General features: G+C 41.8%; 1 protein-coding gene across 1 annotated transcript; it reads left to right on the top strand.

The window, feature by feature from the left end:
* Positions 1-266: 266 nt before the first annotated feature.
* CRTAM (cytotoxic and regulatory T cell molecule) lies at positions 267-26,948 on the top strand. The gene is made up of 10 exons (XM_035008736.1): positions 267-327; positions 6,460-6,606; positions 9,652-9,804; positions 11,878-12,021; positions 13,160-13,321; positions 17,829-17,909; positions 20,286-20,369; positions 22,139-22,285; positions 23,846-23,932; positions 25,686-26,948. The coding sequence occupies exons 1-10, from the start codon at positions 282-284 to the stop codon at positions 25,814-25,816; spliced, it is 1,182 nt and encodes a 393-aa protein (XP_034864627.1). The 5' UTR covers positions 267-281; the 3' UTR covers positions 25,817-26,948.
* Positions 26,949-27,656: the final 708 nt, after the last annotated feature.

A 27,656-nucleotide genomic window follows, 5' to 3' on the forward strand; every position in this document is an offset into this window, starting at 1 on the left:
TGATTTACCAGTACTACCCACATGTGGCAGAATGATTTGTGCCACCAACACATCACTCACACCTCTCCACCATCGACATGACACATGCGGTCCCCTAAACGTTCCACCCGGAGGTATTTTGGGGGCAGCGAGCCAAGAGGGGGCTTCCAGAGCCAAGGGAGGCGTTGAGACACATGAGGTCACGGAGCTGCTACCTCTCCCCCTTTAAAAGAAACCACTCTGCTCCCTTCATTTCAGAATCTAGAGGAAGTTGACAAAGTGTGGCAACAGCCCAGCACAATATGTGGTGGAGACTTTGCAGCTTGCTGGCCTGGTTCCCCTTACAAGGTAAGGACTTGGAGCTCATTTCTGATGATACTCACTTGACCTGGTATTTTACCAAATCTACCTATCAGTCACCTGCATTCACAGAGGACCTACGGCAAGAAGACAAGCCAGGTAAGTATGTGATTACTTTCCGAGCTACACCACCATCACACATGCAGGGATTTTACTGCTTTATTTAATCTCTTGTTCAATTGCTAATAATTATAGGAAGGGCCACCATAGCCTATGCTCTGTGGCATATATGTTACGGCAAAATGCAACGAGCTCAGTAGGCTCTGTCTCTTAAGTGCATACCAGGTAGAAGAGCATCAGTGTGGGAATTTAAAAGCTTCCTTGCTGTATAAGCCTTAGCCAGATAATTTAAGTTCTCTAAAAACTCAGTGTCTGCATCCTGAAATGAAGAGATGATTAATAATGTTCGACGGCCAAACTCCCTGGATTTTTAAAGGGATCAAATTTCAAAATGTGAAAGCACTTTGAAGATGGCCAAGCGCTCTACAACTCTTCATTAGTTCAGAGATAATAGTGAGCCCCATGGAAAATTCCTGCTTATTTTTTTCAGTCAGTTATACTTTACATTGTATTATAATTTTCAAATTTGATCTTTGATGCTTACTGAATTCTAATGGAGCATGATGAAAATTTAAGACACTGTTACCTTTTTAACACAGGTCAAATTATTCCTGATCAAAAGAGGGGCAGGGTGTAGGGAATCTCTAGATCTCTGATTGCAACTTGTACCGAAGTCTTAAAAAAGAAGCCATGCCTAAATGTATTGCTTGGTTGTTGTGTGTGTTTCCAAATATTGAACTGAATTATAGTTATGTTTCAAATAATGCACCCATCCTTCTAAATCTGCATTCACCAGAGAACTGTATCTGAATGACACTATTTTAAAAAACTAGATTTCCTATTTTATGTAGTATTTCAATTTCCTATTTTATACAATTATTAAGTGCTTTCTTTTTTCATCCCTATACTCTGAGGCACTTAATATGAATTCAATATTTGGTAATAAATAATATTAGTTTCTTCAATAAGTGGCTTAAAGAAACAGCTCATACATTCAGGAAAAGTACATTTAGACAGCTAAAATTAGAATGTTTTCAATTATTCCAAAGTTTAAAGCCCTTAACTGACTTTCACTTTTTGAGCCAAGTTGGCATCCTATTACACTGTTTATTACTGAATATATAGATGTCCACGTTTTTAGCCATTAATTCAACTAATACTTAAAATCTTTTTTTAAAAGATTTTATTTATTTGGGAGAGAGAGAGAGCATGAGAAAAAAAAGTACAAGCAGGAGGGGAAGGGAGAGGGAGAAGCATACCCCCTGCTGAGCAGGGAGCCTGACACAGGGCTCGATCCCAGGACCCTGAGATCATGACCTGAGTCAAAGGCAGACACCCAGCCAACTGAGCCACCCAGGCGCCCAATACTTAAAATCTTATTTTCAAAAAAATTAAATTAAATCTTACTTTGTGTTAGGTCCTGGGACTGTAAAATGAATGAATGGCAAACAACTTCTCTATGAGAAGTTTGCAATCTCCATGCAGAGAGATACTTGTAACCAGATATAAAGGAAGGTGCTAAGTGCTATAATCGAAGTCCATTCAAAACCTTTAGGGATCTGGAGGAGAAGGCAGGTCATTGTGGGGAAGGAGGAAGCTAAAGACTGGTTAGGCAGGTTTGACAAAAGTGGTATAATTTGAGTTGAGTCTTGGAGGAGATAAGAAAGGTATCCAGGCTGGTGGTGCCTTGGTGGCTCAGTCAGTTAAGTATCTGACTCTTGATTTCAGCTCAGGTCATGATCTCAGGGTCATGAGATGGAGCCCTGCATCGAGCCCTGCATCGAGCCCTGCATTAAGCCCTGCTTCGGGCTCCTCGCTGGGCATGGAGCCTGCCTAAGATTCTCTTGCTCTCCTTCTCCCTCTGCCCCCTCCCCCACTCTAAAAAAAAAAAGTATCCAGGTCAATAGAACAGCATGAACAAAGGCGAAGTGTCTTCTTGAGCCCGGACCCGGCCGTGGCTGGTGACCACATTAGATACAAGCAAACAGTGGAACGGAGCAGGTGGTCTATCTGTGCTAGGTGTGGTGGAGCCTAGGGGGACACACTAGAAATGATGAGTTCCAATGGAAAATGACAAGTTTGGGGTCCCTGCAGAATAGACTCGTTGTGTTCTGGAGTTTTTAAATTTATTGCATGCAATCATGGGCTACTAAGGTAAGGGGAAAAAAAGAACATTTTACTCTTTCTTCAGTCTACCATGCTAACCTCTAGTAGAGGGGAGATCAGACACTGCAACTCCCAAAATCTTGGGGAAAACCAGAAGGAATCTTAAGAACTGCACAGGTTTCAGGGCGCCTGGGTGGCTCAGTTGGTTAAGCGACTGCCTTCGGCTCAGGTCATGATCCTGGAGTCCCGGGATCAAGTCCCACATCGGGCTCCCTGCTCAGCGGGGGGTCTGCTTTTCCCTCTGACCCTCTTCCCTCTCATGCTCTCTGTCTCTCATTCTCTCTCTCAAATAAATAAATAAAATATTAAAAAAAAAAAAGATTAAAAAAAAAAAAGAACTGCACAGGTTTCATCTGTATGTGCTTTGGTAGGTGGTTGTGACTGCTCCTTGGCCTTTTGCTTGAGGGTCAGTCACATGTGCTTTGGGGTGAAGCCACTGCACTGATAAGACCATTAGTTCATAAAGTTGGGGGTGGAGATGATGAAGGGCACAGGTTCTATTTCCATATATAAACCAGTCACAATCTATAACCCCAGAGTCAACCAGCAGCCTCATAACACGTGGCTTTGCATGGATGGATGAATCTGGTCAGAAGTCAATAATCCACTCAGTAAACATGACCTGCCAGCAGTAAGGGGGGACCTCCCAGGAGAAACTCCCTAGCTATTCACTGCCACACTTTGCATGCTTAGTATCTCTGGAGCCACGTAGGGCTAACAAACAGACTGGAACTCTGAAGCCCAGCCGGGGAGCCCAGGAAGTAGGCACAGAGCACTCAGGATCTACATGAGAAAGGCTAAGGGTGCATAAGGATATCTGTGTTTTTAGAGCCTACAGTGGAGGAAGTGGTGAGCAAAGAAGGTAACCCACACCCCTCCTTCTGACAAAGAAGGTGAAAGTTTGACTCCAAACTTAGACGAAAAAATATTTATATATAAAAAATGAGTTCCAGTTTAGTTTGCAACGGCAACGAGAGAATCCTGGGGAACTTGCCCTTAGAAGACGTACCATCAAAATGCAGGTACAGGGATCTTCCTCTCCTAACCTTTAGCAGAGCTGGATACACCAAACAATATTTGGAAGCACTCACAGCTGAAGCACTGTGTGTCTGTGGCTTTTCTCTGGGGCTGTTCTTCCTTTCTACAATGATCTCCTGTCTCTGAATCAAACACGGGGTCTACATGATAACCCTGAAAGAGAAATCAGCCTGTAAAGCTAAAGGCAAGGCTTGGAGCAGAGAAGAGGAAACAGCAATTACCATATGCCTCAAACACAGCCCTTTCCATGTGAAACCCAGGCATTTATAGTTGTGGTCAGTAGACTGATATTAAATTCTCAACAAGAGCAAACACTAATCTTAGGAGATACAATTCTTTAGCATGTGCTAAAAAACCACCCTATATTTCATTACAATTTTTTAAACATTGTAAGAATCAAATCACAACTTAATTCAAAAACACACATCCCAAGAAAAAGACATCTTTAAAATGGAAGACAATTTATTCATAAACAGGCTACAGATAAATCTCACCACTCCCATTTCCCCAAACGCAGGCTTCCTGTCTAGACAATCGCTTTGCCAAAGGTAGGAACATGGGCAAAACTTTTTAGTATCAACTTCTGGCCTGAAGGATGAAATTAGGGCATGCTTCTTTAACAGTGGTCTTTATTCTATCATGGATTCAACATAGTAACTTCCCTCCTGTCTCTCAGTATTCTTATTAACAACAGGAGACCAAAGATATCTGTCTATCACCTGCTTTATGCTGCCATCATGAAAGCTGGTATTAAACCATTTTTTTCAAGCTCACACTGTGATACTTTCTATAAGGAATGAATTTTAGAGAAATATAAAATAGTCACTGCCCTCTAGAAACTTCAATCTGTGGGAAGCAGGATAACGCACAGGAACTAGAAAGTAAAGCAAGAATCAAGATGGGAATGGTTATGGAAGCAATGGAAGATAGACAGTTCTAGATTTAATTTCTTGGCTCAGAAGCTCCTTAACCTTAGAAGAAATTCCACTGTCATTTCAAAGCATCTCTACTAATATTATCTTTATTACTCGGTTATGGATTGATTTTATAGACGAAAATATTTCCAAATGACCCAACCTAAGCAGAATTCTGGGCTTATGCTTCAATGCTCTTATGAAAACACAGTATCTTTTTATGGGCTCTTCATTGTTCATTACAGTATTGGCTGATGATATGGGTATTTTTCCATTAGAACTCAAGCAAACTTTTTTCCCATGAAAGTCAATACGAATACTATACAACAATTCTGGGTTATTATTGCCAGAGGCTAGATTGAAATTAATGACCTAAAAATGGAACAAACTAAAAAGTCTACACCAATTAATTCCCAGGGCTCTCCAAAGCACTTTTCCTAATACTTGAAATTTATCACAAGGAAATAAACTCCTTGTTTCTTTTTCTTTTTTTTAAGGTTTAAGATGATGCAGTAAAACTCATTACATTTGCAATTCATAATTTATAACCCCACAACATTCTTCTGTTTATGGAAATGTTTTGTACTTTCATTGATAAGACTTGTCTAGTCCTCAGAAAAAAAAGATTTTTTTTAATTTAAAACTTGAAGAAATAACATGGCAATAAATGTGCCAAATCAGCAGTAAAGCCAATTTATTTTATTTTTTATCAATTTCCTTTTTGGGAGATTGCATTTGCAGCTGCTTACAACCGATTGTTTATCATTCTCTGGGGGTTGTGATTTGGGGAAATTAGACTCTCATGTTTGCCTGGAGAAAGTGTTTCTGTAGACAATTGAATTGGAAGAGATCTTAGAACATTCTTCCTCTGGCATAGAAGCTCTTTTGCTGGTGGGGCTTACCTACTCCCTGTGAACACCACTTGGAATCCTAGACATATAGCTTTTTTTTTTTTTTTTAAAGATTTTATTTATTTATTTGACAGAGACAGAGACAGCGAGAGCAGGAACACAAGCAGGGGGAGTGGGAGAAGGAGAAGCAGGCTTCCCGCTGAGCAGGGAGCCCGATGTGGGACTCGATCCCAGGACTCGGGGATCATGACCTGAGCCGAAGGCAGACGCTTAACCAACTGAGCCACCCAGGCGCCCCTAGACACATAGCTTATACTTAAAGCCACAAGTCACTTGTTTCACAAATTGAGACCAGAAAGGCTGACTCTTCTGGGGTCTCATTATTTAAACAATCTGACCTAGTTATATGACCATGGGCTCTGAAGCCCACAGACATGGGTACAGTTCCCAGCCCCAGGACCTGTGTGACCTTCAGCCTCTATTCCTTCATCTAGAAAGCCAGCAAAATAATTCTTTCTTCATAGGGTTAGTTCAAAAAGTTAAATTAAATATAGGTTAACATGGGCTGGCAGAGTTCCTGGCATATGAGAGAGCAAGTGCCCAATAGATACTGTTCAAGATTTTCCTTCTTTCCTATCAAAATCCCACCCCTTCATTCAGACCTCCTTCAGGAGACATCTTACTGCCCTACGTACGGTGCTTGCTCCTTTGTATTGATTTGGGCTTTGTTTCTTAAGAACTATGTAATGAGGAGCACCTGAGTGGCTCAGTCGGTTAAGCACCTGACCCTTGATTTTGGCTCAGATCATGATCTCAGGGTCGTGAGATCGAGCCTCACATTGGGCTCCATGCAGAGCATGGAGCCTGCTTAAGATTCTATCTCCCTCTCCCTCTGCTTCTGCCCCTCTGCTGCTGTGTGCTCTCTCTCTCTCACACACACACACACACACACACACACACACACACAAAAAGTATGTAATGAATGACTGAATAAATGAATGAGGTTGTGTTAAGAATAAGTCCCTGCCTTGGCTTGGGAGTGTGTCTTGGCCCATGCCAGCCTGACTGTCCCCAATTCTCTTCCTCTGCAGAAGCCTTTCTGACTAACCACACAGAAACAGTCACCGTGGAGGAAGGCCAGACACTCATCCTAAAGTGTGTCGTTTCTCAGGGGAAGACCACCTCCCTGCAGTGGCTAGCCCCATCAGGGTTCACCATTTTTTTAAATGAGCATCCTGGTAAGTGAAATTAAAAAAAAAAAAAAAAAATCACCACCAGACCTTAACCTGCAGGATTTTCCAGACAGACAAGTTGGTGGGATAGAAACCAACATGAGTCACCCAAACGGTGGGCTTGGCCCACCTTCTATTACATGGGGATCACACCCAGAGGCCTATTACTTTACACCAGGCTGCTTTTTCTGACAGGAAGTCTGAAATGGAAATCCCACCAGAATGGTTGGTAAAGGGGGCTCAATTACAAAGCACCTTTCCACGCCCACACCTCACCCCCACATCACTGTTTTACTCTCAGCACCCATGAAACTGCCAATAGCCCCAACGAAAGGCCGCAGACGGACCTGAGGCCCTTTGTCCTCCTGCAGCTAACACCATCGCCCCACATCTGGAGCCGGCTGCTTCGTTTTCCCTCTGAGCAATTCACAGTCACCTCACACAGCTCCCTTCTAGAGATCTCCTTTTCTCCTGTTGGTCTCAACACAAAAGCAAGATTGCTGAGCCGCTGAGCAATGGACAGGGCCCACTGCTTTGGAAGGGAGGGCAGTCATTCCTATTTTCACAAACACACATTGCATCCCAGATGCCCCAGATGGAAAGGCACTCTTCCCCCCACCCCCTTCATTCCCCGCCAGTTGTATTGAGATATAATAAACACATAACACCTGATTACTATGAGGTGTACAATGATCGAATATTATGTATTTACTGCAAAATAACCAGCGCAGGAAGCCTAGTTAACATCCATCACCTCACACACTCACAATGGTTTGGTTTGGTTTTTTTCTTAAGGAAAGGGATTCTTTTTTTTTTTTTTTTTTAAGATTTTATTTATTTATTTGAGAGAGAGAGAATGAGAGAGAGATCACGAGACAGGGGAGGGTCAGAGGAAGTCCCTGCTGAGCAGGGAGCCTGATGTGGGACTCGATCCCGGGACTCCAGGATCATGACCTGAGTGGAAGGCTGACACCTAACTGACTGAGCCACTCAGGCACCTAAGGAAAGGATTCTTAAAAGTCTATTTAGGGGGCGCCTGGGTGGCTCAGTTGGTTAAGCGACTGCCTTCGGCTCAGGTCGTGATCCTGGAGTCCCAGGATCGAGTCCCTCATCGGGCTCCCTGCTCGGCGAGGAGCCTGCTTCTCCCTCTAACCCTCCCCCCTCTCATGTACTCTCTCTCTCTCTCATTCTCGCTCTCTCAAATAAATAAATAAATCTTAAAAAAAAAAAGTCTATTTAGTTCATCTCTTTGCGCAGGATTTTACTAATCCCTCCCCTTCATAATGAGACCATTGTAGATCTCCATTTAATATTCTGAACTGCCAAATACTTGGAAAAGTCTCCAAACAGTCTGGTAAAAGCAGAGCCTCTAAAAAACTTGATATGCTAGGGAACATTTTTTTTTAATTTATTTATTTTAGAGAGGGAGAGAGAGCACATGAGTAGGAGGAGCAGAGAGATAGGTTGGGAATCTCAAGCAGACTCTGCACTGAGTGTGGAGCCCAACATGGGGCTTGATCCCAGGATCCTGAGATCACGACCTGAGTAGAAAGCAAGAGCCAGAAGCTTAACCAACTGAGCCACCCAGGCACCCCTATGCTATGAAACATTATCAAATATCGCTACGTTCAGTGTAAACTAACCGTATATTTCAAGCTAAATAAACCATTAACAGTAGAACCAATAAAGTAAGTAGATGTTAACTGTTAAAAGTTCTCAGAGAAAAACTGTGAGTAGAGATCATTCCTGTTAAATAATGCTTTCTCTTGTTTTGGTCTGGTTTTTAGTAAACTGGGAGAAGATGGGCACTCTCAAATTTCTACAGCAGAGTACCTTAATTGAACTTGGTGATGCTCAACCAAAGGTTGAGGGTCAAGGGTCATTCTTGCCTTCCAGGGGACATACGGCAATGTCTGGAGAGAGTTTGGGTTGTTATAACTGGAGAAGGGCAGGGGGCGTCTAGCATCTGATGAGCAGCAAGGCCAGGATTGACCTGGCTCTAAAGTCAATACTGTTGAGGTTGAGATGCCTGAATTCTAGCTCAGGTACCATCAGTGTCCCAGGACACACAGCCATGATTTCAGAGGACAAACAACCTTTCTTGGTCAGCCATTCAAGGGTTAACTATTTTAGGTTTGTTTATGTTACAAATCCAGAGAGAGAGGGAGACAAAACCACTCATTTCAAGAAACTCTGATTTGCTAAGGGACCTATGACCTAAGATAGAAATCCCAGGTCAATATAGAATCAAAAAACAAAACAACAACAACAACAACAAAAAAACCCAAACACTTGCTATATAACTATAATAATAGAGTTATTATAATACATATATAAAATATAATAAACTTCTAAAAAAATAATTATATATATTATATATATAAAATATATATAATAAACTTCTAAAAATTAATTATATATATTATATATATAAAATATATATAAAAATATAATAATAATAAACTTCTAAAAAATTAAAAATAAAAGGAGCACCTGGCTGGCTCAGTCGGTAGAGCATGCAACTCTTGATCTCAGGGTTATGAGTTCAAGCTCCACACTGTGTGTAGAGATTAACTTAAAAATGAAATCTTTAAAAATAAAAACACCCAAATGGAGTAATGAAGAGCCATGCATTTATCTTCCATTCTTCACATCCATTGTGACAGGACAACCTCAAATCAATCAGATTTCAAAGAGGTAAATCTACTGGGGCATTTTTCATAATGTAAAAAAATGAAAAAAAAAATTAATCATCCTGCAACCCGAACCCTTCACCAGTATAGTGTTAATTTCCTACGTGCACAAGAAAAGCAAACGGTTTATTTCACAGATCCCAGTATCAAAATATTTCATTTCCTAAATGAATGTTGAGCTATTGAGAGGCATCCAGCTGGGAACACTAGAATTTGGAAGGCAGCTCAATCGAAGATGTGACATTTGTTCTGTCAAAGTGTGAAATTCAAAAGCCATTCCTGCGAATAATCAATCCACTGAGAGACTGTATTCATCTGATCGCTTTCTTCCTAACAGCTCTTTTTCCCTCTTGTCCAGCTTTAAAAAATTCCAAATACCAGCTGCTTCATCACTCCACCAATCAGCTCTCCATCAGCGTGCTTAATGTCACCCAGCAAGATGAAGGCGTGTACAAGTGTTTACATTACAGCAACTCGGTGAGAACAAAGGAAGTAAAAGTGATCGTGCTAGGTAGGTGCCTGACAGCCAGCAAACCCAGCACGGGAGCGACAGACTTAGGAACAGGACAGATCATTCTGAAACTTCACATTTTAGCTAGGAATATTGCCCGAGCAAAGCATTTTCTCGGGCACCTCTACCATCTTTTGTTGAAAGGAAAACAGAAAGGAGCATTTTGACTGGTGAGCCCTAGATGAAAATGTGACTTTGTGAAATTTGTCTTTGGCATCAGTGAAGTTTCCTGTCTAAGGAACTAAGAGAAAGGAAAATTAATACTTGATAAGCTGCTGCTATGCGCCAGGCTCTGTGCTAAGCTCCAAGGAATCAAAGAGGAATCAGGCATGATCCCCACCCACAAGGAGTTGGCTCCCTAGTCTAAGCAGCTAAACATGTATGTAAATAAAGTAGAACCTAACAACAGCATATCCCAAGGTAGAATGAATTCAGATGTAACCGCACCGGACAATTGGCTCACATCCTCTGCCAAAACCAGGTCCTCTCCTCTGGTGGGAGGTGGGGTTGGGAGGCGTGGATAGGAAGTGATAGCCTCCTGGGACTCACTCAGTTCTGTGGGTGGTCCACTGTATTCAGTGTAAGCCTTGCTGTCTTTACTTTTCTGCTTTTTGTGACAGAACCGATCAATTATAAACATCACTTTTTATTGATCTCTAATTCAGATCAATTATACACATCACTATTTATTGACCTCTAAGTGACATGATTCCACATATCACAAATGAATGTCTTAGGCTTCTTCTGTTGAATTAAAACAGCATAGTGCCTGCCATAAAGTAAAGGCACGGGGACAAAGTACCTGGGAAAGAATGGCTCCCTAGGGGTGTTGAGAACCAATGAGACTCAGCCCACCTTACTGGTCACGGCTCAGAGCCGTGTGCCCTTGTAGGCTCTTCTCACGCTCCCCGCACACGTCTGACAGTACACTTAACGCATGATCTTTTAACTAACAGCTTAGCGGCTGAGTCTATCACCAGACTGTTAGCCCCTCAAAGGGCTTTATCTTTTCCATATTTCTACTGCCAGCATCTAACACATCCCATGCATACTTGGAGCTGACTTTGCAATGTCTCAATGGCAGATAAATGAGCAAATCAACGTGAAAGTGTGCTGAACCGAAGTGTGAAGTAGAATGGGAAAGAGGAAGAAGTTAGCCTACTTAAAAAGTACACTTGACCCGTGAACCACACAGGTTTGAATTGTATAGGTCCACTTATATGCAAAATTTTAAAATAAATGCAGTCTGGTACTATGTTTTCTCTTCCTTATGATTTTCTTAATAACATTTTCTTTTCTCTAGCTGACTTTACTGTAAGAATACAGTAGAGAATACATACCACATACAAAATAGGTGTTAATCAACTGTTTGTGTTATCAGTAAGGTTTTCCATCAACAGTAGGCTGTTGGTTAAGTTTGGGGGGAGCCAAAAGTCATACATGGATTTTCAACTGTGTGGTGGTCAGGGGAGGTGTCAGCGCCCCTAATCCCCACATTGTTCAAGGGTCAACTCTATTTCCAGGACAGCAGTAGGAAAAAAAGGACAAATGGGCCCTTGGTAAGAGAAATGCATCTTTGATATTAGGAGGGGACAGAACTAACTCACTTTGAGTCATACACTCATGCAAGTCTAGAACTGAAACAGCCAACTCATAAAACAATTCCTTCGTGTCACAGACAAGGAAACTGATCCACCAAAACATGGAGGGACATACAATGGTGCTTTCAATAACTGGTGACAGATGGAACTAGACTTCAGGTCTGTACTCTTCACCTAGTGCTCTACCAATCAAATACAGTCAGATAGCAAGTGTAAAAACTGTTGTTGTACCATTGGGAATTTCCAGGGACGAATCATACACTGAGTAACAAGCAATGTGGACTACAGCCAAGGTAGCTTTACAAGTATATAAAAGCCCTGTAACTGTATTCTGGGAAAGATCAAGTTAAAAAAAAAAATGCCCCTTATTTAGACCATACACTACAATGATCCCTATAGATTATCAGACTCCGTGCTTTACTGGGATATGTAGACCTGCTCACTGAGCAAAGAAAAATCAATTCTCTTCCAGCAACACCTTCCATGCCGACTCTGGAAGCTTCAGTTATCAGAATGCAAAATGGAAAAGCACACATTACACTTAAATGCTCCACCGTGAGAAGTAAACCCCCTCCGCAGATAACCTGGATTTTAGGCAATGGCATAGAGCTCTCTGGTAAGTAGGGACATGGTTCTCTTTCCTCCTTTGTTTTCCTTCCTCTTTAAACTTCCAAAGAATTTTTAAATCCTCTGGCACCCTCTGGTGGTATCAGGTGCCGGCAAATAACATTCAATAATTTGTCAGTTTTTTCCAGACAAATTAACTTTATAACCTATCAATACTGTGCCTTCATCTTGAAAACTTATCACAAATAATATGATTACATGTTTATACTTAAAACAAAGTAGAAACCTAAAATGGGATATTATGGTTTCTTAAAATTCAACATAATTTCATATATAGGTATGATATAGCTATTCCCTCAGCATGAACTTTTTAGCAGCCATAAATTTGAAAATACATTTAACATAATGCTTGTATATTGGAACAGGTAAGCTCCTCCTTATAAAGTACACTGCGATGTCATACCCTCAATAAAAATATTATGGTACCGAGCGCCTGGGTGGCTCAGTCCGTTAGGCGTCTGCCTTCGGCTCGGGTCGTGATCCCAGGGTCCTGGGATCGAGTCCTGCGTCGGGCTCCCTGCTCAGTGGGGAGTCTGCTTCTCCCTCTCCCTCTGCCTGCCACTCTGCCTACTTGTGTTCTCTCTCTGTCAAATAAATAAATAAAATCTTAAAAAAAATATTATGGTACCAAAGAATTTAACTTTGATTAGATTAAAGCAGGGTTCAACTGACTGAAGCAAGATAACTAATGGTCATGCTTGAGAACTGTTTATAGTTTGTTTACATTGTAATGTATGTTCCATTGGATTTTACATAATCAGAGAGAGATCCAGTCCAATGTCAATTCTACATCATTATAAGACCTCTCCTTTCATTTGCCTTATTCATTCACCCTGAGTAAGGTCTTGGGTCTTTGTGTTTGACTACATCAGGCTGTCCTTGTGTAACCATGATAAGCTTTGGATTTTTTTCCAGTAGTGAAGGTTCACAGAAACCTAACCACTGTTATTCAGCTCCTTCCCCCTGTGACTGGGCCAGGCACGTACAAGGCAGCTGACCGAATCTAGAATGACTTAGAAGTCTAACAGTTTTGCCAAGATGTCAAGACCATCGGTCCCCGAGAACCAAACCCACCCAAGGGTATTAAGTAGCCACAACCTCTTGCACTTCTTTAATCCGCTCCATAGGTGAAACCCACCATGAATTTGAAACCGATGGGAAGAAATGTAACAGCAGCAGCATCCTCAGAGTCCACACACTGGGCAAAAGCTCAACAGTGGACTGCGTCATCCGACACAAAGGCCTACAAGGAAGAAAACTGGTAGCACCCTTCCGATCTGAAGACTTGGGTAAGAAGAACTAATGATTGTCTTTTTCATTTAATTTACCTTAATATTACACTGTCAAACAAAATTAAATGGAATGGGAAGAGTCCTTCAGAGCGAGATCACTGTCCACAAAGCTCTCCTTAACAGCAAATTCCTTTAATGATTGAAATTTCTCCAGCTGAGGCATCATATTGTACCTGTTCCAACATTCGGACCCCAGTTGTGCAGAAAGCCTGGCAGGGCACCATATGCAAATAGCATCATGCTTGCTTTTTGATAATGCCAGCCAGCATAACTTTTTTTATTTTTTTTTTATTTCAGAAAGGTCATCTGAAGCATACTTTATCTTTGTAGTTGACCCAAAAGGAGATAATAGCAACTGAAATAAATCTAAACTTCTCAACATTATTTTATGTTAACATAAAACACTCAGTCAAATCAAGCCATGATTCCTCTTTAGATTTATTTGGTTATAACTGTTTTGCAGGTTCTAGTTTAACCATGTTAATATTCTGGGCAGAACAAATACTAGTAAATAAAATGCCAAATAGTAAATGTGAAGAGGCGTTGCCTCCATTTTCAGAATGTGTTCTCCGATTCCTTCATCAAAAGCAAAAAATAATAATTTTTAAACCCTAGAAAACTTCCTTTTTTTGAGAGAGAGAGTAACCATGAGTTGAGAGGGAGAGAGAATCTCAAGCAGGCTTTATGCCCAGCACAGAGCCCAAAGCAGGACTCGATCCCATGACCCTCAGATCATGACCTGAGTCGAAATCAAGAGTCGGATGCTTAACCGAATGAGCCACCCAGGTGCCCCTAGAAAACTTTTTGAGCCAACATGTATCTAATAAGAAGTACTATGAATCACACATCTATAATTAATAAGACTCTGACCTTCGTTATTTTATAAGGTACTTCTCAGTGTACAAGGAATTCCTCAAGTGCAAGGATTCACTCACACTAGCGAAGGAGGGGGCTGCTGGATGAGGATACATTTGTCGAGAAAGCTGCTCATGAAATAACTGCTAAATGCAAGGCACTGGTTAAGGAGAACACCATCATGGGGAAAGCGCTCTGCAGCCCTGTGGGGGCTGCTGCTGTGGCTAACGGCACCCCCTCCCTCCCTACGACACGCTTTCCACCAGTCGCTTTCTCAACAAACCAAAACTAGCAAGTCTTGAGGAAGCCGCATCTAGAAGACTGGGGCCCCACAGATTGGGCAGGCTCCTGTAATCTGACACATAGTCCTGCCTCTCCATGACTCATCCCCTCCAGCCTCTACAGTCAGCGGAGCATAGCACATGGGGGCGGGGGGTGCTCCTGAAAAATACTCAGGTTTTTTTTGAAGATTATTTATTTGAGAGAGAGAGTGCACGGGGCAAAGGGTAAAAGGAGAGAGAGAATCTCAAGCAGATTCCCCGCTGAGTGTGGAGTCCAATGCAGGGCTCCATCTCACAACCCTGAGATCATAACCTGAGCCAAAACCAAGAGTTGGACGCTCAACCGACTGAGCCACCCGGGTGCCCCAGACATTCAGATTCTTAAACAAAAGAACCAGTGATATTGAAAAAATGCATATTTTTACTCTTCAGCTATTGTTCAGGCCATCTACAAAAATTACTCCGGAGGGGAAATCACAGATTCTTCTCCATTATGGCCATAGTTCTATAGGACTCAAAATGATAGCCATAAGACTTCAAAATAATAGGATAAGACTTAACTTTTATTTCTGATCTAACTATCGATTATTATTTAGCACTCACTGCCAGATCTCCATTAAGTATTCAAAGAGCAACTCCAATATCAGCTGTTGGTGGCTTCCATATGTTTAATGGCTTTTTTTCCCTTTGTCAAGTGACTACGCTGACATACAGATATTACACATGGGTTTTTTTTTTCTTTTTATTAACACATAATGTATTATTTGTTTCAGAGGTACAGGTTCATGAGTCTTACACAATTCACAGTGCTCACCATAGCACATACCCTCCCCAATTCTATCACCCAACCACCCCATCCCTCCCACCCCCTACCACTCCAGCAACCCTCAGTTTGTTCCCTGAGATTAAGAGTCTCTTATGGTTTGTTTCCCTCTCTAGTTTTGTCTTGTTTCATTTTTCCCTCCCTTCCCCTATGATCCTCTGCCTTGTTTCTCAAATTCCACATATCAGTGAGATCATATGATAATTGTCTTTCTCTGATTGACTTATTTCCCTTAGCATAATACCCTCTAGTTCCATCCATGCTGTTGTAAATGGGAAGATTTCATTTTTGATGGCTGCATAATATTCCATTTTATATATATATACCACATCTTCTTTATCCATTCATCTGTTGATGGACATCTTGGCTCTTTGCACAGTTTGGCTATTGTGGACATTGCTGCTATAAACATCGGGGTGCACATACCCCTTCGGATCCCTACATTTGTATCTTTGGGGTAAATACCCAGTAGTGCAATTGCTGGATCATATGGTAGCTCTATTTTCAACTTTTTGAGGAATCTCCATACTGTTTTCCAGAGTGGCTGCACCAGCATTACACATGTTTTGTTCATCCAATAAGTTTAAAAAGTTTGATTAACTGAGGATGCTTTAAAACACATTTACAAGTAAGGATTCTGACCCCTTTCATTCCCACACTCTGCATGGAAGGACCTGGGAAAATAAAGATCAGACAAGCACCATATCTGGGGATGTGAGTAGTGTCTTCCTTTGAAAAATCCACACTTAGATGCTTGTGGAAGTGTGATGCTTGGAGAAGGAGAACAGAGCAGGAATAGATCAGACCCTCTTCAAAATGATTTACTTCATTTATTTAGTATTCCAAATGAAGAATCTTGATTTCCTATTACTTAACTGGAGGTGGGATTAAAAAACAAAACAAAACAAAACAAAAAACTTGAGCAACAGTTCTCAAACTTATGGATTTTGAGACCCCCCTATACTTCTACAAATAACTGAGGACCCCAAAGAATTTTTACTTAATGAATTGTATCTGTCAATATTTACATATTAGAAATTAAAACTGAAAAATGTTTAAATACTTATTTATTTAAAAAATAATTAACCACTACATAGAAACAGAAATGGTATATTTGTGTGGAAAAATAACTGTACTTTGCAACACCAAAATGTTAGTGAGAAAAATGGCACTGGTTTTCATTCTGAAATCTCTTTGGTATCTGGTTTAATAGAAAACAATTAGGTTCGGGGCCCCTGGGTGGCACAGTCAGTTGAGCATCTGACTCTTGGTTTTGGCTCAGGTCATGATCGCAGGGTCTTGAGGTTGAGCCCCGCGTTGGGCTCTGTGCTCAGTGCAGATTCTGCTTGAGATTCTCTTTCCCTTTCTTTGATTAAATAAAAAGCTCAGGCCTTCTGGCTGGCTCAGTTGGTTAATGTCTGCCTTCGGCTCACGTCATGATCTCAGGGTCCTGGAATCGAACCCCGCATTGGGCTCCCTGCTCAGCGGGAGCCTGCTTCTCCCTCTCCCACTCCCCCTGCTTGTGTTCCCTCTCTCACTGTGTCTCTCTCTGTCAAATAAATAAATAAAATCTTTAAAAAAAATAAAAAGCTGAGAAGCACTCACAGATTCCATAAAGACATTACCTACCTGTCACATATCAGTATCAATATTTATAAAATTTCAGACACCTTTTCTATACACTCCCTGGTTGCAGGCCTGTTCATTGGTCAAATCTGTGCTAAGCTGAATGTCTGGAAACATCCCCAAACATTATTTTGTTTGTTTTGTTTTGTTTTTTATAGAGAGAGAAGGGAGGAGGGGCAGAGGGAGAGAGCAAATCTTAAGCAGGCTCCACGCCCAGCATGGAGCCCAATGCAGGGCTTGATCTCACGACCCTGAGATCATGACCTGAGCCAAAATCAAGAGTTGGACACTTAACCGACTGAGCCACCCAGGCACCCCAAACATCGTTTTACATTATACAATATTACATTTATAAGCATTGTGCTTAATACATAGCAAAGCACTGTGCTAAGCATGTTGTATGAATAAAATTAATTCTTGCAAAAAAAACTCCAAGGGTGAATGCCATTAGTAGTTCCATTTTACAGGTAAGGAAAAACTGAGCATTCAAGAGACTGGACATCTTGCTCAAACTCACTGGGCAGCAAGCAAGTTAACAGCATCAGAATTCAACCTGTGACGGACTCCAAGGCCACCTAATGAATAAAGAAGGACGGAGATAGGTGACGGGGCAGACAGAAGGACTAACAGGTAGATGGAGGTAGAGAGAGACAGCAAATAGCCTTTGCATACTATTGCGAAACACAGCACTCCGGACGCAGCCTGCTGTCCTTCTCAGCCAGGCAGCCTAGCAGATGGGCTAGCAGCAGGAGAGAGATTCAAAAACCAGAGCAAAAGCTGTAGAACACGAGTGCTTAGGTTTCCGCAGAACCTCACAAGCAGGTAGCAGCTAAGTACATTCTCCAACCTATTGTCCCAAGCACCATGTGGGTGAGACTGCTCTCCGTAATTGCAGATTTCTGTTTTTCCCCTTTCCTAGTTACGGATCGAGAGACGGCTTCAGACGCCCTGGAGAAATGCTCCCTGTCCTCTCAAGACCCTCAGCAGCCCACTAGTACTGGTAAGTGTCAACCCATTAAGATTTAAAAAAAAAAAAATCATGCCTCCTTGGAAAGGGCCATTTTTCCAATTCTCATTTCTAAGTTTTTTTTTTTTAATTTTAACCTTTTTTTTTTTTTTAAGTGAGGGAGAGAGAGGGGTGGGGAGTGGAGGGCAGAAGGAGAGGTAGAGAGAGAGAATCTCAAGCAGGCTCCTCGCCCACCATGGAGGCTGACGCAGGGCTCCATCCCAGGACCCTGAGATCATGACCTGAGCTGAAATCAAGAGTTGGACGCTTAACTGACTGAGCCACTGAAATTTTAACTTTTAATAAGACAATGCAGGATGCCCTGCCCGGGCTCTAGCTCAGTGCTGTCCTGGAGGAGCTCCATACCAGCAGTGTTCCCTTAGTGGGATGGGCTTCGGGGTAACTAATACCTTGTAAGTTCAGCGCTATTTTGCTTGATACACACACGTGCACACGCGACTGTGACATTTGAATTTCCTCTGCAGTAAAGGGCAAGGTTGAATTCATTTATGGAGAGACTCGTTTCTTTGTTTTCTCACCCGGAACAGACCAAACACAAAATAAAGACTTGGTTTCAGCAAAGGGCAAAGAAGCAGGATCTGGAGATGTGGGGATTTTTGCCGTTGAATAACAAAATCACCTTTGAAAGCACATCAGTTACTTGGCTGTCAAGAACTCAGATGGTTTTTGATGACAGGATTGAACTCTAAATGCAGAATTACAAAGCCTGGATTATAATGCCAGTTTTTCAGACAGTGAACCCACTGGATGATTAGCTCTGGGCAATGCTCATGTATTTATCTTTGTATTTTACCTGGCATAGTATCTGACACTAATAGGTACTCAGAAAATGCAGTATAGGGGCGCCTGGGTGGCTCAGTTGGTTAAGCAACTGCCTTCAGCTCGGGTCATGATCCCAGAGTGCCGGGATCGAGTCCTGGGATCGAGTCCCGCATCAGGCTCCCTGCTCAGCAGGGAGTCTGCTTCTCCCTCTGACCCTCCTCCACTCTTGTGCTCTCTCTAATAAATAAAAAATAAAACCTTAAAAAAAAAAAGAAAATGCAGTATAAATGAATAAATACACGTATGAATACTTTCATTTGTTATGGTGTTTCGAGCAAGAGAGCCTCATCCAAAAAGGGCATAAACTCCTATAGGTCCTCTTTTTTTGTTTCAAATAGTGTGTCTACAGGAATTTCCTTGAGTAGAATAAGAGCTTTCATACCATTATCATATTCATAGCTCTGAGTATCAGATCACGTTCTTAAAATTTTTTTTTATCTGGAATAACACTTAAAAGTAAATGTTTGGGGCTTTTAAACACCGATAAAAACAATATGTACCATCCAGTTTTTTGAAGGGCAATGGAAACTGAAAATGATCTGAAGGGGCACAGCCGTATCACTTGCTTTAATAATTCAATATTTTTAAGCGTGTTTAGAATCTACTTGTCTTTAAATTGGCTTACAGCGCTACTAAACAACCCAATTTTCTGCTCTGCTTTTTCATAGATAAGATTTAATACGGTTTCTAAATTTCCTTTCAGCTTTCAATTTCTACGATTTTATTACTGTTAATAATACCCATTTCCAGCAGAACGGGTGGTTTCATTCCCCGCGGGATCCACACAGTGGCGCTGTGTAATGGGCTAAAAAGCAAGAGACTGGGGGTGGGGGGGTGGGGACAGGAATAGGGAGGATGAGCAACGGAATCAGAAAACGCGATCTTTCATTTTTACCGCTTCTGGCACCTAGCAAAAGCATCACAGTATATGCCCGTTCTAAGGGGGAGAGGCAAGCAGAGGTTTGAATGACAAGGGAGCCTATTTTTCAACATAAAAATCATTGCTTCTCAGGCTGTTAGGTTTTCTTTCCACAAGGCTTGGGATGCCAATCTTCCATGCCCTGGTGTTATCTTGCACCATTCTGAAGACCTTCTAATAGGCCTGATTCAGGAAGCAAGTATAAAATAGTGGTGTACACTTTGCATTCTGAATTTCAGCATTGGCTCTGTCACGTATCAGGTCCGTGACTTCAGACAACATACCTAGCTTCCAGAAGCCTCTATTCAGAGCTGCAGTGAGAAACCTACTGAATGCTCTGTTTGGGGCTGAGCCCAGAGCTGGTGTTTCGTAAACATCTACCTTTTAAAAATAAGGCGAAATGAGCCTGGTGAAATGAGCCATTTGCAACTATTTCCGGAAGAAGTCAGTGGTTCAAAAATGGTCTTTTTTTTTTTTTTTTTTTTTACGGAAGACAACGTAGTTTGGTTTCCAAAGCTGCTTTGCTGCTTTGGGATAGCTGTGTATATATACACACTATTCATATACAGTCATATGTATATATCATGTCTTAATTTCTTTCAACTTAGTTACAGTAATGGAAGATTCTAGTACAACCAAGAGTGACAAGGAAGAGAAAGAACAAACCACTCAAGACCCTGACTTGGCCACTGGTAAGCATCCCCCTCAGCATTTAGAATAAACACTTGACATTTTAACCTCTTAATCAATAAATCCAATGGTCTTTTTCAGTCCCCATTTTTCTTGACCTTTCTATTGGTTAATCACTCCCTTGTTCCTTGACTTAGTTGTCTCCCTGGCTTCCTTGAAATACTCTGCCTGGTTCTGTGACTTTTTGCCAACCACTCTTTCTCTGTGTCCATCAGAGAACTTCCCTTCTTCTTCTGGATTCTTATATGTGGATACATTTCTGACTTTACTTCTCCATCCTTGATTCTTCCCTTAATTCTTGAAGAATTTACCCATTCCCAGGGTTGTTCCTATTGCCACTAGGCAGATTTCCATACTTACACTTCCAGAACATGCCTGAGAATTAATTGCTGTTTCATTCCATCTCCTATATCCCTGTTGCTGGATTATCTGCCATCTCCTTGAACTCAACATCACTAAAAACCAAACAGCACCTTTTCCCACAAAATCACCTCATCCAAATGATCACACAGGCCCCAAATTTTGGCGTCATCCTTCATTCCTGTGTATGTGTGTACACACAAACACAGAGAAAATCAGTCCATCTCCAAAGACTTTTGAGTCTCCTCTTCCAGAATTTTGTCGACTATCACTGCAATCCCTGGTCCAGACCCTCATCATCTCTTGCACAAGTCCTGTGACTTCAGTTTCTCCTCTGTGGTCCATTTTTAGGACTATGATCAAAACACCCCTTTGCATTCTTCACACCTGTGTTCAGAAAACATCTGTGGCTCCCCGCATCTACCACGCGGAGCAGGAGCCTCAAAGCCTCCAACAAGGGCCCTCCATCCCCTGCCTCTGCAGTCCTCTCTAAAGTCCCAGGAAGAACACACATTTTTCTCTGACATCATCATCCCATTTTGACTGCCCTTCCCTCAACAACCTGAACTGCCCCTGAAGAAAGGAAAGGCCTCATCTTCCCTCTCCTTACCCTTCTTTCAAGGCCAAGGTCTTCACTGAGAACTTCCTGACTAACTCAGGGACCACTCCTGCCTCTGAATCCCTGCGCACATTATGGTGTTAACACATATGGATCTAGAATTTTGCATCCATTTCTGACTTCTGTTGATTCATGTATTTATTTCCATAGAGAGAGAACTACCCCTTAAAGCACAGGGACCATGTCTTATGCAGCTCCAAGCACAATGTTCTACACAAAGCTGGTGCTCCTTCACTGCTTGTTGGTTGAGAGGGGGCCAGGACATCTGGGCAAAACTAGAGCCCATAGAATCAGAATGTGAGGTTTAGAAAGATCTTAAAGACCTCACCTAGTTTATGTCCAATGGCCTTCACGTAGGACCACATTAAACCTAGCCAACATTCGTGGATTTCATTTTATTTGCATAGTTTTTCACACTCCTTAACAACCTCTTGCCGCTTAACTACACCTTGCTAAAAAATCAGCCCTTACAGCTCATTTAAGTCCCCTGACTATAATTTAAGTCAATATTCTTGCATGTTTTCTCTGCAAATGAAACCTCACAGCTTCGATATCTATGGAACTTCAGAGCATTTTTCAAATCACCTCACAGAATTGCTTTGTTTGTGTGCCTGTTGGCTTGTTTTCAGAGAATAAATAATATGAATCTCTTTCCCTTCAGGGTAAAGCTCTCTGTCTTTTTATCCGAGTTGCCTATCAGTCGAACTACATTTTGAAAGCATTGTGCAAATTCCTCAGTGACAAAAACAAACCAACCTTGAACTGTCTAAATTCATTTCATTTTCCGTACAGAAGCCAGTCTTCAGTATGTGGGGGTGATAAGGAGGAAAAATGGCATTCTACTGCTCACCCTTGTGTCCTTCCTCATCTTCATACTCTTCATCATCGTCCAGCTCTTCATAATGAAGCTTCGGAAAGCGCACGTGGTGTGGAAAAGAGGTGAGAGGCAGAGGACCCGATGGGGCGCTCCAAGGCGTCACACCACGGGGCTAGGACAAAGGAAATTCTGCCAACTAAAGCCTTTCTGTTAGATGCTGCACAGTCTGTTGCATAAGTGTTGTCATTCAAATAAGCAATTGTTGGTTTTGCAGTAAATACAGAATGTGAATCTCCAGGGGCTATAATCAAAGAGTGCGGAACCAAGAGAAATTAGAGTAGCTCTGGGAAATGACATTAAATTATAAAAGCTTCTAGTCACAAAAGGATCCCGAGTGGAAAACTCATTCATTCATTCAGAAAGCATTCATTGAACACCTCTTGTGTGCCAGACACTGTTTCAGTCATGGGGGATACCTCTGTCAACAAGAGAGACCAGGTCCCCACTCTCAAGGAGTTCATATTCTAGGGACAGCCAATCAAAGGTTGAATATAGACTGTTTGGGTTCTGTTCTTACTTTGAAAGAATGTATTCAGCTTCGCTCACCCATAATATGTGAGTAATGTTTCCTAAGCATTCTGATTAAAAAGTTATCATTGGAAACTATACATATGTATATATACCATATATACATATATAATTTATCTACCATGGAAGGTACCTATTAAAATGCATAGATTCAACACATATCAGGGCTGGAAGGGACCTTAGAAGTTATCCAGAATAACAATCTACTCAATTCATTCCATCTGTGTGTACTAGGATAAATCTCCTCCTTAATTCTGAGTGATTATTTAGACCTATGCTGCCCAATACAGTGGCCACAATATGGCTATTGAGCACTTGAAATGTGGCTAGTCACTTTTGAGAGGTGCTGGAAGGATAAAATAGACACCCAACTTTGAAAGCTCAATACACACACACACAAATATAGTATGTCTAATAATAATATATTGGATCTACTAGGTAAATAATTATTAAATTAATTGCACCTGCTTCTCTTTGCTTTTTGAGCATAACACCTAGAAAACTTAGAATTACGCATGTGGTTCGCATTCTAGTGGTGCTGGACATCGTTGATTAAGCCACATATGACTCCAACACCTCCAGTAGCTGAGAACTCATTATGTCCCAAAGCAAAATACTTCCCCTTTGAATGGCTCTCACCCTATTGAAAATACAACTTCTTCTAGTTTGATGTCAATCTCTCTATATATTCAGCTGGACTAACTTTCATCATAAACAGACCTAGAGACAGGGTCTGGCTTTTCACCTGTACCTGTGCAATAGGCAAATGCCACAGCATTGTTTCAAAATCTCCCATTAATGCTTCACCCCCATAGTTCTTTAAGGGCTACTGGAATTGTCCCATCTAATACTTGATTCTAATCCATGGTCATTTGATTTCCGCAACTCTTACGCTGCCTAGCACAGTGCCTGTAGGAATCAGAGCAAAAAACAAACACACTTCTCAGAATGAATGAGGACATGAGGTATGGGAGGGCGAGTGGTAAGTCCACTATTGTGTAGACAGAGGGATCATCTTATTCAAACATACATTTGTACATATAGGTGATGTCTGGGGTGCTCGAAATTAATAACATAGTTTTCTTTTCTTGCAGAAAACGAAATCTCAGAACACACTCTAGAAAGTTACAAATCGAGGTCAAATAATGAAGAAACATCATCCCAAGAGAAAAAGGGCCAAAGTAAGTCAATTACATGACCTCAAATTTGAAAAATGAGGTTAATTTGTTGCCTTTAAGGAGGAGGGTAAAAATCAAAGTCTGATTTTTAGCACTAGAAAGTCAATCAACCTAAATCATCTTGTAGAACATAAGTAAATCTTCCAAAAATGAAAACTAGTGACCATTAAGTTCCTATGGCTGCAGATATGCCCCCGTGGGAAGCCATCCCTGAGTTCTTGCTGTCACATGCAGGGACATCCTGGGACCGTATGTCCCTCTTGTGCTCTGGGTATCTTACATACATCTTAACAATCCAGCACTTTCCACACCCCATACCATCTGCTCATTTCTGATGCGTTGCTTTAGCTACCACAGTCCTCCTTCAGGTGGTGAGTAGCTGGGTTTATCTATGTTGTGTCCTCAGATTCTAACACAGGGCCTGATGCCAATGGAGTGTCTGATGCATTTGTGTTGAATAAATGAACACAAGGCTTAATTGATTCAAGCAGACATGTTTTGGGTCTTTTGATGACTCCATTGTAGCTTCTCAAGCAAAATATGTAAAGAAAGTAGAAGGAAGAGTTTCTAAAAGGAGCTTGTGTGTGTGTGCACGCACCTACGCTCATGTGTGTGTTCTTGACAAAAATCTAGTAGAGAACACCTGGTACTACAGGAAAGCAAGAATCTTCTACCTTTCTTTCAACCATTTTGGTTCCTCCATTGCAAATTAACTCATTCCATCTGCTGAGAGTTGCAAGCTAGGCAGAAAAGCTAACTGCTAGTTTCTATTGGTTTCATTGAGGTTTTTGTAGGAAGCTGGCCTTTCACAACACCTCTGCCTTTTTTTTTTTGCTTTGACCTAGTAAGGTGTGAAGTGGAAAGAATCACTGTACTAGCTGGGACAGGAGAACAAGAGGGCAAACCGTGAGAACTGGGGGTGGGAGAGGGAAGTGTGTGCAAGGCGCAGAGAGTCTGTTGTATTGCCCATGTTTCTAGAATGTCAGTGTTCTTGTCCTCGACTGGCAAGTAGGAGAATTTTGTCAGTATGACGTGTTAGTTGGATTGTTTCCTATGCCAACTTTCTTAAGCAAGGGGAACCAAAACAGTGGGTGTAGAATGATAACTTTCAGCAAGAAAAGAAAAGCCCTCAGCTCAGCTGTTGAATAAGCAGAAAGCCTTTGCGTCTCAACTTTAAGAAAGTTGAAAAGGACTACCTTTGCTCAAGGCTCCCTTCCCAGAAAGGTCCATCCCTAGGGGCTGGCCACGGATTGTGAGAGGGGGTACTTTCAACTGAGCTCCAACCTGCACTTCCAGCCTCCTTCCCTGGGCTCCCTCCAACCCAGCATTTCAACTTCACTGTTTTTGCTCACTTAAAAGTCATCCTCTGGAGCTATCTCCAGCCTCTGCATATAAAGTTACATGGGCTTTGAGTGATCTGCCCCAACCCTATGTTTTCCATAAGCCCTGTTACTTTCAGTAAGAAATTTGCTAAATACAATGTGGGTGGGTTTTTTTCAGGTTTTTTTAATAGCAGAAACGTCTATATATTTTATTTCAGGTTTATTCGTATATTTACATAAAAAAAGACTTTTAAAAAAAAATCAGCCCATAACAATGCATTCAGACCATTTATGATATGCATCAATTTCAGATTTGATTTTTTAAGCCATTAACATATGAACCTAAAAATACCATGTGCAATCAAAGTGTCTCAAATAAATGGGTGCAGTATTGTTCAAAATAAATGGTCATCTTTGACATATTTTTCTTTCAGCTTTCCACTCTAAGAGCTACGTGAACTACATCACACGGTTGTACTCAGAAGCAAAAACAAAGAGGAAGGAAAATGCACAAAATTCAAAATTTAAAGAAGAGCCCACTCATATACCAGAGAGCATTGTGTAGTGCTCTGTGCAGTAGAAAATATGATTTGGGGGGCAGCCACATCATCACAGTGGGGCAGCCTATGGGAAGAAGCATAATAACTGTCACATGAAAAATAGACTTTGAGTGCAATGCAAGATGGTGTCCTCCCATGGCAATCTGCTCTGGATTCAGAGTCATGAAATGAGGACTGGACCGTGGACACAAAAGCTTCATAGTTTAAAAAAGAAAAGAAAAGAAAAGAACCTATTATGTCTCACACTACTTCAGAGCAGGAAGATTCTCCCAAGCCTTGGAGATCAGGGTTGATTTGGCCAGCAAACATCTTACCCTGAAGGGAAAAGGAGGTCCAGTTGTCCCAGAGGATCCAGTTGAGAATCACATGTTTAATTTTAGTCTCATTCAGTTTGGAACAGTTCCTTAATCTTTCCTGTACATTCATGACATTTGGGATAGTTTTGAAGATTGCAGCCTAGTGATTTTGTAAACTGTCCCACAGTTTGCCTTTGATTGTTTCTTCGTGATTAGATTCGGGTTACAAAACTCTGATGGGACTGTCACAGAAGTGATGTTTTGGTTATGTCACTGTGTTTTAGTTACCCCTTTCTTGATCACTTGATGAGGGTGCTGTCTGCCAGCTTTCCCCACTGCGAAGTTCCTCTTCCTCCTTTGTGAGCTGATACTTTGTGCAGAGATGCTTTAAAAATATGTAGATATCCTGTTCCTCGTCAAACTTCCAAGTCACTCATTTATTTATTTATGGACTCACGGTTTCCTGTTATTCAATGAGTTACAATCTGTTACTATCCTGTCTCACTCACTGGGTTATAATCTGTTACCATCAAACTAATCTCTTGCTAATTGGGTGATCAATTGTGGAAACAGGCTTCTGTGTCCTTCTTATCCTCAGCCTTTGAGCACTTTCTTCCTTTTTGGTATGAAATATTCCAGGCTCATCTTCAACTCTTGCTACCCCAGCCCTGTAATGAGCCATTTCTCCAAGGATCCCTGATTCCTTTTAGTGGAAAATGACATTTAGAAGCCAAAACCCAGGGGCTATGTGTGCACACTGCCTTTGGGATATCATTGTCCTCAAGTCATCTCAGTAGACAGAGCTAGGGAATATATGAAAAAGTGGGCATATAGTTGACCCTTGAACAACATATGTTTGAACTGCCGAGGTCCACTTATACACAGTTTTTAAGAGTTGACCACAAAAGCCACAGGGCATTTATTTACCACTGCCTGCCCCAGTCTCCAAATTGAAGGCAACTGGTGTTATGGTCGCACCTGCTGCCCTGTGACTAACCCAGGAGACCTACAGAGGCCATCAGCAGCCCCCAGAAACCCTGGATCCCTCCCCTCCAAGTCCTCCATGGTCTGGGTTCCCTGCTGGTGCTAGGGTGGCTGCAGGCCTCGGGCCCCTCCCAGGCAGGGCACAAACCCCTCCCCATGCAGCACCCTGGCCCCACTGCCATCAGGAGGCTGGCGGGCTCAGAAGTGGTCACAGCTGCCTATCCCCACGGGCAGTGGTGCATCTCCAGGCAGAGGGGGCAGCTGTCTTGCACTCCCAGGTTGCTATCACTGCCCACAGCCCACCAGGGAGCTGCTGCAGCTGACCTGAGGCCACCAGGCTGCAAAACAGCACCATCCAGAGGCCAGGTCTGTCACTGCCACCACCTCTGTCCTGGCCCAACCACCCTGCAGGTGGATTGTTTTTTCAATAAATATATGTACAATACTATAAATGTATTTTCTCTTCCTTATGATTATCTTAATAACATTGTCTTTTCTCTAGCTTACTTTATTCTAAGAATACAGTGTATAATACGTAGAACATACATAATATGTGTTGACTGAC

Source organism: Mirounga leonina, unplaced genomic scaffold, assembly GCF_011800145.1.
Source record: "Mirounga leonina isolate KUSES-001 unplaced genomic scaffold, KU_Mleo_1.0 Mir_153, whole genome shotgun sequence".
Taxonomy (NCBI): domain Eukaryota; kingdom Metazoa; phylum Chordata; class Mammalia; order Carnivora; family Phocidae; genus Mirounga; species Mirounga leonina.